The sequence below is a fragment of the Neoarius graeffei genome, chromosome 25 (genome assembly GCF_027579695.1).
Source record: "Neoarius graeffei isolate fNeoGra1 chromosome 25, fNeoGra1.pri, whole genome shotgun sequence".
In the NCBI taxonomy this organism is placed as follows: Eukaryota; Metazoa; Chordata; class Actinopteri; order Siluriformes; family Ariidae; genus Neoarius; species Neoarius graeffei.
The window spans coordinates 50,402,887-50,418,003 of NC_083593.1; the positions used below are offsets into that span (position 1 = coordinate 50,402,887).

Consider the following 15,117-nt stretch of genomic DNA (forward strand, 5'->3'; position numbering starts at 1 on the left):
TACAGCCCTAGTTTCTACGCACTTTGGAATGAGATCCCTTGGACTGGTGCGGGAGTATGAGAGGACTTCCGGAAAACTGGCAGACATCTTAGCCAGAGAGGATCGTTCATTTTTGTCAACCTGGAACGACCATCATTGAACAGAGGTGGGTGCCTATGTCATCTTTTATCAGCCACCTACAATGCAGCCATCAGCATTCTGATTCGGGTTCTATGATGATCCATGAGAGGATAAATACTGGATACTCCCTAGTAGTCAGACAGAACTGAGGAAGCCTTTAGGATGAGAGGCGAAACGTTTTCAAGAATCGTCAAGCAAGTCCAGTCGCTCTCTTCAACCAACCACAGATTACTATGTACCTGGATGACTGAGTATCTTCACAGATGCATTCCTTGCGGGTGTTCAACGTATCTTACTCTTTCAAAATTCTCTCAAAATCTTCCGTATTTAACGAAGCAAACCTGGAAGCCATGTTTGTTCACAAATTGTCACAGTCGCGCGCTAGTGCGGAAGTTTTACGTCATGTTGTCTTACCATATGATACTGTAAACCATATTCAACACTCATTCTCCATTGGGTAGACTGACGCAATACATGCAAGATAAGCGATTTATGCTAACAATATTGCATGCTATCGAACCAAATGAATGAAGCCCGCTAGAAGGGAATAGAACACGTTTTTATTCCATCGAAAAAGTGTCCTGTATGGATAATATACATTATAGAACCAATATCTAGTATTACTGTAGTAGCCTTTTGTTGATAAGCCATTATGGCTCACTGATTATTTTAGTATTTGACCATTGGGTAGTCGACATCCTAAACTGAATTCTCTCACATTAATTTGGCTTAAATTTTCTGCTCGTTTTACGGATCATTTTTATTGGCATGTCAATTACCTCAGCAATAATCAGAGATCACATTTAATCCATAGAATTCAAACCATCAATTTGAAAATTAAGCGCGATTATGTGGGAAATAATACATGTAGTGCTCGAATATTAGGTATCACGGCCCATGTGACATTTGATCAATTCTCTTTAAGGTTTGAGTTAGAACCATGAAATTCGTCATGGGTCCGTATTGAATTATCACGATAATTGCGGAGAAGCTGAATCGATGTCCAACTGTCAAACAGCTGGGTTATACTGTGATCTCATATCACAGCACATCGCGATACCCAGAAGGAAATAAATGGAATGAATCATTAAAAACGTACAAAACTGCAGGACACGATCTTATTTTGATCAGCTCATTCCGAGCTAGCTATAGCCTAAACAACTCAACTGTTTGGCGTTTTAATTCATTGAATTTTTTTTTTGGCTTCTTGTTTACACAGTTTAAATTCCTTTATTTTGACGTTGAGGTTTCTAGTTGCTTTGAAGTTGGTATGGGAAACTGCCCGAGTCAAATATAGCATCAGATCTGGAAAGATGTGATCACACACAGTAAATTTCTGCTCATTTTAGGGGTTTGTTTTTTCCTCCCCTCAATCATGATTAAATGGTCAATCTGGTATATGGGTGTCGAATCCACACCCACAATTTACACGCGTGGGTGTGTGCGCGCGTGTATAAAAGCTGAATCTAGTCCAAACCATTCCCTGACCTCTTCTACTTCTATTTTCCATTTTATGCCCTATAAACACAAGAATCAAGAGAAGCATGTGAGTTCCTGGCACAAACACCAATTCCTCAGTGATTATGGGATTACAGCAAGCCAACACACACACGGGTTATAGGAGAACGACAAAGAGGTTAGCCTTCAGAAGACGTCATGCAATGAAACGTCACGTTCGGTCAGACTGCAATGTAAATCTCCAGTATATTTGCATGAATGATGACGGCGAGTCTGCGGGAGTTTAAATGGCGAGGCGTCAGTGGGTCGAAAAAGGAAACAGATTTTCTTTGTACTTTCAGAACCCACAAACAACTGAAGGTTCTCGGTGTAAAGTAAAGTAGTGTCAAATTCTGCACCAGATTTCTTCGTGGTGATGTTCACATTTAAAATGCAGATTTATTCCGAGAGTCATCCATGGGTTCCAGTCTAACAGCTCGCCAATAAATATGTAACCAGGGAGCCACTGAAGCACGAATTTAGCTCGGGGTAATGGTGAAGGTTTAACTATATAAAAATTCTCTACTTGGAAAAGTCAAAACTCTTTCTTTTCTCAACGAGCTGCCTTTAAGATCTGCTACAAAGATGCAAAATAATTAGAGTCGCTAAATTACGGCTAGTTACCCCCACCCCACCCCACCCAATATCCAGGCCCTGAGCCGCCATATTGATTAACCTTATTTTAGTGTTTCCACTCCCAAACTAAAACACTTCAACTAAACCTCCGTGTGAATGAAATCAGGTCGCTAATGTTTCCCTTTTCTCCATTCTTTGTTTTCCCCCCCGTCTAAATGTCCAAATTAATTTATCTTCTCTCATTAAATCATCACGTGCTCTTAAAGGAACAGTCCACCGTACTTCCATAATGAAATATGCTCTTCTCTGAATTGAGACGAGCTGCTCCGTACCTCTCCGAACTTTGCGCGACCTCCCAGTCAGTCAGACGCGCTGTCACTCCTGTTAGCAATGTAGCTAGGCTCAGTATGGCCAATGGTATTTTTTGGGGCTGTAGTTAGATGCGACCAAACTCTTCCGCGTTTTTCCTGTTTACATAGGTTTATATGACCAGTGATATGAAACAAGTTCAGTTACACAAATTGAAACGTGGCGATTTTCTATGCTATATAATGACAGGCGTACTAACACTTCTCAGGAGTGAAGATATCAATGCGCTGCCGAAGCGCGCAGAAGGTGTTAGTACGCCTGTCATTATAGTGCGGACTTTCCATAGCATAGAAAATCGCCACGTTTCAATTTGTGTAACTGAACTTGTTTCATGTCATTGGTCATATAAACCTATGTAAACAGGAAAAACGCCGAAGAGTTTGGTCGCATCTAACTACAGCCCCAAAAAATACCATTGGCCATACTGAGCCTAGCTACATTGCTAACAGGAGTGACAGCGCGTCTGACTGACTGGGAGGTCGCGCAAAGCTCGGAGAGGTACGGAGCAGCTCATCTCAATTCAGAGAAGAACATATTTCATTATGGAAGTACGGTGGACTGTTCCTTAAAAAAAAAAAAAAATCCATCCAACAACCCCATAAAAGGCAATTTTGCCGAAGTCGAACATTTTCCTACTTCTCAAATAATCACCAATCCCTTTCCTGAATAAACCAGGCGTTTTATTTTCGTGCATGATATTTTATTTTTGTCCATCGTATTCTTAACCATGGTTCACTTACCCAGCTTGAATGTCTACATCAAGGTTAATATAATTTTTAATCTATTCTATCCACATTCACTGGATTTGAGCAACCGTGCGTTCTGATTGGCTACTCTACTCCCAGGATATCAGCTCATATACCGTGAGTAGAGAAAAACAAAACGGCGGAGGGTGTTGCTGAACCAACCGAGGATGAAATAAAAACTACTCGAAAACAAACCCCCCCCCCAAAAAAAAAAAAAAATCCCCCAAAAAACTTAAATAAAAAAATAAAAGCAACAAAATTTGGAATGAATTTTCAAGAATTATTATTATTATAGCAACATTTTTCACAAATTGCTCCTGTCATTTCGCCGGTTTGTTTACATTCTAAGCGGAAATGATTTTGTCGGACGTTTTGTAAGTTTTTATTTATCAAATTTTCAAAAAAATAAAAATGCTCTGTTTCTCAAAACCCAGTGACTGTGGATCGAATAAAAAGCAGTTATTCCACTCGATCTCGTCATACACGGCTTATAGCCAACTTGGTCCTATGCGCCTCGTCACCTATCCGCTCATGTACGACTCGATTTCGTGGAATAACTGTTAATTACATCATTAATTAGTCTTTCCATGATCTCTATAAATTCCTCCATCCATCTGTAAACAAGTGAAGTCCTAATTTAGTGTTTTTCTGTCTGAATGACACGAGCAATCATCCAATCTTTCAGGAGTCATTTATTCGTCATTATAGATGCTAATGATCTTGTTTTTTCGTCTGTCTGAGCACTATATCTTCTCTTATCACAGTATGGGAGTTGATGATCCATGAATTCTTCCATATGTGAAGCTCCACCCATCCATCTGAACCCTACAATGCACGACTCAAGTTCTCGTTTAGGTTCCCGATGCAAACCCTTTGCAGATCGAGGAATTCATGTGGACTTGTCAACTTGAACAGCAAGTATTTCAGCTGGTCTCTATAGGGGTGTTCATACGGCACATATTTGCATCGATGCTGCACCGATGTATTTTGTTGCGATATATCTTACACCGGTGTAAATTTTGTGGAGCGTTCACACGTCACAAACCTGCTTACTAGAGAGAAGCGTGTTAGCACCGGTGCAGCCCCACTTGCGTTCACACGGCAGTTTTTGCAACCGTGCTATACGATAGTAATAATGCAGAAATGAAATATGCATGCGTGAAAATGTACTTCCTTTTCCCGGTTGTCATGGCATCACCAAGCGCCGGGAAAACAACGGGGATGAAGACACCAGTGTTGCCAGATACTGCTGACGTTTTCCAGCCCAAAATATGTTCAAATCCGCCAAAATGCACTTAAAACCGCCCAATCTGGCAACACTGGAAGACACGCAGTTCTGTTGTTGTTGATATTCGCCATTTTGGAAGTGCAAAATACCAGGATGCAAATTATGCAATGCCCGTATGTAATCAACTCTCCTCATGCATAGCGACTCTACCCCTGTAGCGTTCAGACGTCCCATTTGTGACCGCTCACCGAATCCAGGGACACATGTTGGCCGAAACGAATCCGAGATAATTGCAAAAGAAGCATTTTTTTTCGAAATTTGTGATTTTTGTTTTTTTCCATCATGTGCAAGTTGAGATCTTGAAGAATGCAATCAGTATTTCAGATAATAGATTGTTTTGTTGGAAAAGCATACATTTTTTGTTGCAAATTGTCTCGTTTTTGTCAGGACTGTAGCCTGCTGGGGGGTGTGGGTAAATTACCATATGGGCCATTCACATGATGATTTAAGTCATTTGTTTTTTTTTCCGCGAATCAGCTGTATGATACGAGCTGAGCTCGTGGCTACTTAACCTGCATACAGGCGTGTAATTTCACTATGGAATGAGCAAGTTAAACAGAGCGCAGAGGAGCTGAAACACCGCGAAGCAAACAGACACACGGTATTTACATCGGAGATCACCATTTCTAGCAAAAAAAAAAACCGTAACCTCGTTTTCCAGATTGAATGGAATACTTGAATGATCGGATGATACACGGACCGTTCTAGGATTACATTCCATCAGAGGCATTGGTGTGTGCAAGGCGCCGTTTCTCTTTCTGATGGGGTGAGTTTATTAATCTAAGGCTGTGTGGTTATTTTTGCATGTAACGGAAAGTGTTGTGGTTTGGTTAAGCCTAGGTCACAACCGGACGTACGATTTTTTGGCCGTGTGATTTTTGGCGTTTCCCAAATCGCTGCGGGGTTTTTTTTGTTCGTGGAGAAAGACGCGCGTTGGCCGTAAGTTTGTCTTGCAACCTGAAAAAAACGTAAGCGCCCGTAGAGTTTGTTTGACATGACAAAGAACCTCTGCGGCCGGTCTGCGGCTCGAAAATCAGCACATCACACGCGCGCTCTCGTGCTTTTCACACGCGCGCTCTCCATGTGTTTCTTGCGTTTTTTGCATGTAGACCGGCCGTAGGAGCACGTACGGTCGGTTGTGACCGAGGCTTTACATGAAACTAGCGTTGTGTTAGTTGTGTCATCATCGTGCTATCTTTCTTTCTTACGGTGTGAGTAATTTTTCAACCACAAAACGTTAAAGTATACTTTAAGACTTATTTTTGCACTTCATAATTGTGTTGGGCATACTTTGCATGGAAGGAAAATTGACGTGGTGATCTTTGTTTACATGAAAGTAGCATCGTGCTAGCTCGTAGGGGGTAGGGCTTTCCTTAATGTCATGCAAATGAGCACCATTATGTGCCCGCCCTGCACCCAGAGTAGCTGAGATGGAAAACTTTGAGGGCGATTTTCTCCCTTTTCCGTTTTAAGAGGTATACACTTTCAAAAGGCCACACATTCTTCAAATATTGTCAGATCTCCACATGGAAGGCATCATTGGAAAGCTTAGAAACTGTACTTTCTGAATCTGTCAATAACTCAAAATGCCCCCAGGCAGACAGGTGTCCCTGGATTCTGTGATCTGCCACATTTTATAAATCGGTGCTGCCCCGCAAACTAGCATTTACTCCGGAGTAAATTTCTTAAACCACCTCCTGAGCAGGGTTAGATTTGCACCGGTTTAAGCAGCTTTCAGGGGCTACACCGGTATAACTTTGTACCGTGTGAACGCTCTACCGGGGCAGCCCCAGTGCTACACCGGAGTAAAAGTTGCCGTGTGAACACCCTTTATTACACAGGCCTTGCATTTGCCTACGAGTGTTTTCATGCTCCTGTATTTCCTGTTCGCTATGTTTCTAGCATGGTAAGGGGTTTTTCCTGTTTTTGTCCATCTGCATATTTTAAAGTATGACTCACTGTTTACTTCTGTTGAACACTTCTCTTACTTCATCAGTGTTAACCTGATGAAAACCTGATTTTTGGGAAAGCCATGGCATAATGGTTTGAGAAGCAGCTTTGGAACCAAAAGGTTGCCGGTTTGATTCCCTGGACCAGTAGGAATGGCTGAGGTGCCCTTGAGCAAGGCGCCTAACCCCTAACTGATCCCCAGGCTGCTCTGGGTATGTTGTAGGTCGCTCTGGATAACAGCGTCTGCTAAATGTCATTAATGTAATGTAATGCTTAATGAGACAGATGCAGAAACTCTGGTCCATGTCTTTGTATCCTCCTGATTCAACTTGTTGTGGTGGCTGTTGTTTCTCAAAGTCAAATCGGCTGTTTTGACTAATCGTTTTATCATATGCTTTTTTTTTTTTTAAATTGTGGACCATAAAATGCATTTTAGGGCTGTTAAGTTACATTTAGATTTAATTGCCTAGAATTTTTATACCGCTACAGAGAGTAGGCCTGTGTCCGAAATCGCTCCCTACTCACTATATAGGGCACTATATAGTGGGGACACCATTTTATAGTGCTGTCCGAAACCTTAGTGAGGATTATTTACACCCTATATAGTGCACTCAAAGTATCCCGATGCATCACGAAAATTAGTGTATAACGATGGTCACTAACCAAAGCAATATATCCCATCATGCACTGTGGTCGCGCTGAAAGAAATCAAATTAAAAGTCTCAAATTTGATTTAATAAAAGGCAGCGGCAAAGAAGAAAGTATTCAGGCTTGATTTAAAAAAAAAAAAAAAGAACTGAAAGATGCAGGTGCTTTGTATTGATTAAATGTGGGAAATGCGCTCAGCATAATATGGATTTATCACAAAAATACATGCATGCGTTTATTATTTTGAAAACCCACCAGCCGACTGATCTGGCACGTTTTCATTGTGTGACAGTAATGATGTAAATACCAGCATGACGGACTAGTGTCTGAAAGCATTTTTTTCATTTTACCAATGAGCTCACTATATAGTCCTCTATATAGTAATTCCCTATATAGGGAGAAGGGAGTAGTGAACGAGTGAGCGATCTCAGATGCAGGGTAGGTAAATAAATAACACTTGCCCCATTTTTCTAGATCCTTGGTTTTTTTTTAAGTTTCCATTTTCAACTCATTCATGCAGTTAACTAGTTTTAAACCCACACAATTGGACCAAATCCCAACTGGCTTCTGATTCACTACGTAAGCTCGCTACATACTGAATAATATAATAACATTTACGGTAATATCAACCCCAACTGCCCTGTGATAACCTGGCGACTTGTCCAGGGTGTACCCCGCCTTTCGCCCGTAGTCAGCTGGGATAGGCTCCAGCTTGCCTGCAACCCTGTAGAAGGATAAAGCGGCTAGAGATGAGATCAACCCCAACCTAGTGCAATATATGGTCAATGGAAATTAAGCCACGGAAACAGCGAGTCTTGAAAGGTAACTCATGCCACGTAACATCACTTCAAAAGGTCCAGTGAAAGGTGCATTGTCAACTTATAGTGGTTTTAGATTTCAAGAGGCATTTCAAAACCATATAGTGAAGTCACATACACACACTTATACACGCTACGTGGCTAAATCTGGAGATAAGCCTGCTTTTCATGAGGTGCATTATGGGTAAAACTGATGTATTCATCAAAGTGAGGGGCTTAAACAGATGCACTGAAAAGTCCTGAAGTCTCACACAATAAATACCACAGGCATGAAGACATTTGTGCTCACAAACACACCCACGCAACACACTGTCCCTAAAAAAAATCCTTCCTTAGAAAACCAGCTGCTCTAAATCAATAGAGTGGCCAATCAGGACACCAAAGATGTTCCGGGAAACTATTTTAGCCATTTCTGGAGGGACATTGTACAAAAACAGACCAAGTATTTCATCTGTGCTCCAGAAGAGCGATCCAATCCAAAACTATCTTCTCTTATCTGCCAGGGCCTTGCTGCCCCAGATGTCTGGAACGTAAACTTTTGGCTTTTAATTGCATTTGGTACCGATTTACAAAGTACATTCGATAAACAAAATGATGCTTCATGTTTCTTTGTGACAGTATGTCCACAGTTTAGAGAAGTTCACACATGTTCCCTACTGGAAGGTTACACAATCCAAAAACTTCCTTTTGACACCTTTTGATGAAAACCAGAAACGGACCCATTTGCAGGCACGACCTCGTTATTTCTTCTGCAGTGTCTGAAAACACTAAAGAGGTAACGCTACACATGGAACATGAACGAGCTGTAAGTATTCACCAATGGCTATTTGTAATGTTACAGTAGATTACTGACGAACATTGAGTTGACATCCTCTTCCTTTGCATCCTCTTTTACAAGTAAATGTTGGTTGACATGCCCAGGGATTTCACACAGATAGAAAAAGAAAGTGAGAAAGTGTTCTTCCTCTTTGTGTTTTTTCAATTTCTGTGTTTGAGCTGAAGATTTTGGAGCTCAGCTGATTTTCAAGTAATGAAAGTGGCTTCCTTTAGTACAGAGTGAATATGAAAACCACACTTGGTAAGTACTGCGACACTTAAACCATTACACCCATTCGATCTCGTAGCCTTAAAGGGGAACTGAAGGCAAATGTTTTATTAGCAAAATTCTATTTCTCTCATTTTATTAAATATCGGAATGCATTTCTGATCGCTATTGTGTCGCTGCTATAGCAAGTTATGAGTGTTTGAAATACGCTATGTAATATATATATCAGTCCATATGTCAAAGCAACGGCCGTAAACGAGATTCGTTGAGACCTGTGCGAGACGTCGTAGGACGGAAGTGAAACGTACAGCGGAAATCAAAGTGACCAACGTCTGCCAACGTTGTCAAAAGACGTGCAACGTTGCCTTTTGAATGCTGATGTAGTCAAGCCGGAAGTTTTGTTTGTTTTGATAGCAATCAGGAAAGTTTGAAAAAAGTAGGCAGTAATCGTCATTTGAACTCGTTTTTGTGCAATATTTCGTTTGGAAAACAGTTTTCAAAATGGCAGCACTAACACCTGGCTGACACTTCACGTTTCGAAGTCTCGCACAAGTCTCGTGAAGATCGCGCGGATAAGCGACGCCTGCCGTGGACCAAACGAACTAAATTCAACACGGCTAAAAACCGAACAGGCTGATAAGTATAATATTTAATTGCAATTAGTTGCCAATACGAGTCACGATATAAGGTTACTAAAACCGAAAACGTAACTGAATAAACACGTTAATTAAGAAATAAAGCAAGTTTAAAAATGACTTCAGTTCTCCTTTAAGAGTTCATTGGTTTGTTCCTCTTGGGATTCAGTAGGAAGACACGAACATTATCTTTTGTCCATCCTTGCAAGTTGAGTCTCTTTTGGACTCCTAGCCATGGACGACTGTGGAACTGTCAGAGTCCTGACAGTTCCACAGTCGTCCATGGCTAGGAGTCCGAAAGAGACTCAACTCGCAAGGGAAAACTTGCAAAAAGGGAAAAGAAACCATCAGGAAGACTTGTGGTCTCAGAAATCTTGGTGACTCAAATTCAGAGACTCCAAAACAAACCACCCACACTTGTTAAGAGAAAATATCCAAGATTATTAGAACTCAAATAAAAGGTTTACTCAGCTTACTTTTAGACGCTTTTACTCATTTCAAGCTTTAAACTGTCTTGCTCTATTGGCCAATCATTTTGATTCTTTTGAGAATTAAATGTTTAAAATTAGCAAAATGATCTGCCAATAGAATAAGAAAATTTCAAGCTTGAAATGAGGAAAAGCGTCTAAAAGTAAGCTAAATAATCTTATATTTGAGTCCAAATAATCTTCTAATAAGAAATATTAGATAAATTCACCCATATTAAAGATATTTTCTCTTAACGAGATATAATTTTTTGCAGTGCAACCAACTCTTAGGACTCAAAAGATTCTGGGACTAAAAAAAAAAACCCCTCAAAACTTAGTCAAACCCTCCCCCCAGTCTCCGAAAACTGCCATGAGTCCATCAACACGCCAAGTTCTGCATACCCTATACATACTGGAGTTCGAATACTTACCGCTTCATCTGCAAACAAACACTCTTTTCTGAACGGAGTCGCTCCAGACTATAAGATGCGTCCCTCCAATCTACTCATGAATTTGTTGGCCAATCAAACCCACTGAGATAAAGGGAAACCCTGGGCATGTTAGCGATGGTATCTAGTGTTACTTACACTACAGATGGGCAGTGTGAAGCCCACCGTGTAGAGCACAGTGGAGGTGACGGTGCTGGAGTGAAACGGGTAAGCGATGCTCTCGTCGTTACAGAAAAAGCCCCTCTGATAGGGCTTGACTTTACCCAGGTTAAAGGCCGCCAGAGGAAGGCCAGCTGTGGATGGAAGAAGGGTTAACAAGGAGTTAACATCTCAACACCGCACTCTCAGCCAGTCAGGACCGAGAAACTCGTGTATTGAGCGTGGCAGCTGTGTGTAACTGATACAGCTAAAGGATCAGCAGCAATGAAAACTAAACACAGTTATCAGTCCTGAGGCCTGGGGAAATCTCATGAAAAATATTAAATCCTGACGAGCTTCAAAACATGTCATGAGTTTGCCATTTCATTTAAAACCCTAGGAAAACGATATCACGCTAAAAGTGATCAGTACAGCTTGGTTTGTTACGGTCATGTTGGTGAAAAGGTGGCCATGACCAAGTACTCTGTTTTTTCCCCCTTTTCTTTTCAGCCCAAATTTAAACCTTATTGAGAAGAAATGTGGTGTTTGATTAATGTGATGGCAGGAATACTGCCACTTGTACCATTCTTTAAAAAAAAAAAACCTACATCTGGTACCATTTTAAGGTTCTTTGGTTTATCTGTCTGGAAAAACCCTTCAACCTTTCATGCAGGACCCTACAACAGAAGGGTTGTTCCAAGGAGAACCTCTTTACCAAGTGAGGAACCATCAACTATTTGAAAAGCCTTTCTTTCTAAGAGTCTTTACCTGGAAATATGCATCATGAAGGTACTGAAGGAAATTAAAAAAATCTTTCCAGCAGTTCAGAGAAATGCTATAATGACTTCAGAAGGATCCATATAGCAAAACATTCTGGTTCTGTAATATTTCATGATGTAATATTTGATGATTTGTGCTCACAAACAAGGCCCATACACTGTTTTGCTGTGGTGTTATTTATAACTCGGGACTCTAAATGCACTCAAAGGACTCGACACTCGGGGACCCGACACTCGGACTGTAAACTCGGGGCCCGACACTAAGTTCTAAACTGTCTAACCCCCCAGTAAACAAATAAAACCCTTAAAAAATTAAATAAAAATAAAAAAAGAAGAATATCCAGATTTCCACTGATCTGTTTTTTTTTTTAATGCACATTTTGAATCTGTGTATCTAAAAAACCTGAATGGAAATGATGACTTCATGTGTGGAGAAGAAAGAGATGTGGCAAAGAGGGATGGAGGTGGACTGTTTGGATTAAATGGAGAGAGAGTGTGTGTGGCTGGAGTTCTATTTGAGGTCATCACTTCACATTTGCAAAACACTTGGTTTGGAACAGCTTATGAGATAAAAGTTTGTTTGTTAGAACGAGCTCTGCTTGGAAATCACAGTTATGGTGGAAATCACTGGTGATCATGTTTTTCCCCGGAGAGTGACATCATCAGAACCGTGTCGAAGGCAGAACAGTTGCGGATGTGATGTTTGGATCGCGTCCATTCGTGTTGCTCAATGTTTAATGTAACAGTGAACTTTGGTATCATGCGAGCATCAAGATTTTCCACTCCGCTCCCTGGGACTAACGGTATGTGTGTGTAAATTACTGCTGCAATCTGGCCTCTGACCCCAAAATCTCGAGTGTGTGTGTTATGTAATAGTATGTTGGCTGACGTTCATCAGGCCGAGTGTGTAATTGTGATGCATCACACACACACACACACACACACACTGACAGGTTAAAATCTAACATATAGCCTTAGGCTAATGTTCCAGAGGAAACACACACAAAATCCTTGTGAGAACCTTCCACTTGCATAAAATAAAAGTTCTGGCTCTTTCAGGTTTTTTTTTTTTTTTTTCTTTTTTGAAAAAAAGCTGCAATTTTATCAGTTTCCTTGTGAGGACCAGCTAGACATCCCCGAAAGATCAAAGCCGTCTGATATTCCAGTAGCTGTGTGGAATTTTTGTCTGCATCAAGATACAAAAACATGCCCACACACGCATGTCCTTATTCATCGTCTGTTACTGACAAAGAAAGTATGTAACTCACACACACACACACACACACACACACACACGTACGTACGTAGCCAAGCCAGCCTGGTGCTTTAGCATGAGCGTGTGTGTGTTCATTCTCAGACCCCACTGTATCCTAATTGTAAGCTGAATAATCAGACTACGAGTTAGAAGTTGTGCCCTGAATACCTGAACGAGACACCCAGGAGCAATTCGAAGCCCATTTAAAGAAAAACCGTACATTTACAGGTTCAGTAGAAAGGCTTTAGTTTGGCTACAATAAGGAGAACATCAGATCCAGTTTAGAGCTAATCAAAGATTAGTTGATTTGAAGTTTTATTTGGGGCGGCACGGTGGTGTAGTGGTTCGCGCTGTCGCCTCACAGCGAGAAGGTCCGGGTTCGAGCCCCGTGGCCGGCGAGGGCCTTTCTGTGTGGAGTTTGCATGTTCTCCCCGTGTCTGCGTGGGTTTCCTCCGGGTGCTCCGGTTTCCCCCACAGTCCAAAGACATGCAGGTTAGGTTAACTGGTGACTCTAAATTGAGCGTAGGTGTGAATGTGAGTGTGAATGGTTGTCTGTGTCTATGTGTCAGCCCTGTGATGACCTGGCGACTTGTCCAGGGTGTACCCCGCCTTTCGCCCGTAGTCAGCTGGGATAGGCTCCAGCTTGCCTGCGACCCTGTAGAACAGGATAAAGCGGCTAGAGATGATGAGATGAGGTTAGTAAAAATGCATCCCTGAAACATAAAGCAGGAAGAAACACGATGTGATTTTTTTATCACGTTGTTTGATGCCCGCCTCAGGAGATCATTTAAAGTTCCACCCGTTTTCACAGACAGCAGAGTTCGGGTTTCTGGACCGCACCCGGGTTTGAAAAGTGGAAAAACACCCCAAACCTCAAGTCCACATCTGGTTAAATTAAACTACACCTAAACTGGATCTCTTTGATGAACTAAAATACAGCTGCTTTATGTATTTTTGTGCAGATCTATTATTGACTGGGTTAAACCCCTTTTTTTTTGTTTGTTTGTTTGTCACTGCCACCCAGTTGTTATTTTTGTGGGTAGAAATGAAACACATGGATGTAGGTGGAGCTGCACAACAGGGGGTGTGACATTCAGAATCTGGTATTTTCAGCCCACTTTGATCCAAAATTGCACTTATGCTACTTTCGAACACGTTCACTGAACTAAAATAGCCGAGATGTAAACTGGACTACGGTTTGAAATTTCTTATATACGACCAGCCCTAAATCCCTGCTCTCACTGATTTTATCCAAATTACATTTAAAATCTTTAAAAAAAAAAGTACAGTACTAGTCAAAAGTTTGTGCACCCCTACTCATCATTAGGCTTTTCTGTTTTTCGTGTTTTCTACATTATAAAACAAGACTGAAGTCATCAAAACTATGAAATAACATCTGGAACATACATGGAATTATATGGTAAATAAAAAAGGTGTTTAAAAAAAAAAAGTGTTTGATATTTTAGATTCTTCAAAGTATCCAGCGTTTACCTTGACGACGTTTTACACACTATCGGCATTATCTTAACCAGCTTCATGAGGTCATCACTTGGAATGCTTTTCAATTAATAGCTAAGCCTCATCAAAAGTTAATTAGTGGATGAGTTTCTTGCCTTCTTAATGCGTTTGAAGTCAAACAGTAAATCGTAAATAATAAAAATACAAATAAATAAATAAATAGCCCTATTCCATCCACAAATGTAGCAATCCATAGATCAAGAACTGCTCAACTAAGTAAAGAGAAACAACATCCATGATTACTTTAACCTCCTAAGGCCCAAGCTGTTTTTTTACATGCATTTTTTATTTCTCTTTGCTATTTGGGCTTATTAGAACCTGATTAGAATAAAAACTAAGCATCATCTTTTGATAAGATGTACTTTTAGAGAAAAAGTATGTCCACATATGTGAATTCTTGTTCCAAATTTCCATAAAGTGCTGTCCACGCATGTGACCGCTAAGCCCTAGGAGGTTAAAGGAGAACTGAAGGCAAAATTTTTATCATCAAAATTCTATTTCTCTCATTTTATTAAATATCGGAATGCATGTTTGATCGCTATTTTGTCGCTGCTAGAGCAAGTTATGAGTGTTTGAAATACGCTCTGTAATATATCAGTCTATATGTCAAAGCAACGGCCGTAAACGAGATTCGTTGCGACCTGTGCGAGACATCGTAGGACGGAAGTAAAACGTACAGCGGAAATCAAAGTGACCAACATCTGCCAACGTTGTCAAAAGACGCGCGCGCCCTCTTTCGAATGCTGATGTGATCAAGCCGGAAGTTTTGTTTGTTTTGATCGCAATCAGGAAAGTTTGAAAAAAGTAGGCAGTAATCGT

At 40.8% G+C, this 15,117-nt stretch overlaps 1 protein-coding gene across 3 annotated transcripts in view; it reads right to left on the reverse strand.

The window, feature by feature from the left end:
* Nucleotides 1-15,117, reverse strand: part of plpp1a (phospholipid phosphatase 1a) — a 64,788-nt gene that overhangs the window by 36,947 nt on the left and 12,724 nt on the right. Inside the window, exon 2 of one of the 3 annotated variants that reach the window (XM_060908914.1) lies at nucleotides 10,747-10,901. The exons of 1 other annotated variant lie outside the window; for it this stretch is intronic. In XM_060908914.1, the coding sequence (XP_060764897.1) occupies nucleotides 10,747-10,901 (155 nt within the window). Of the gene's footprint in view, nucleotides 1-10,746; nucleotides 10,902-15,117 lie in introns of those variants that run through there. One more of the 3 variants, XM_060908916.1, reaches the window with a different exon arrangement.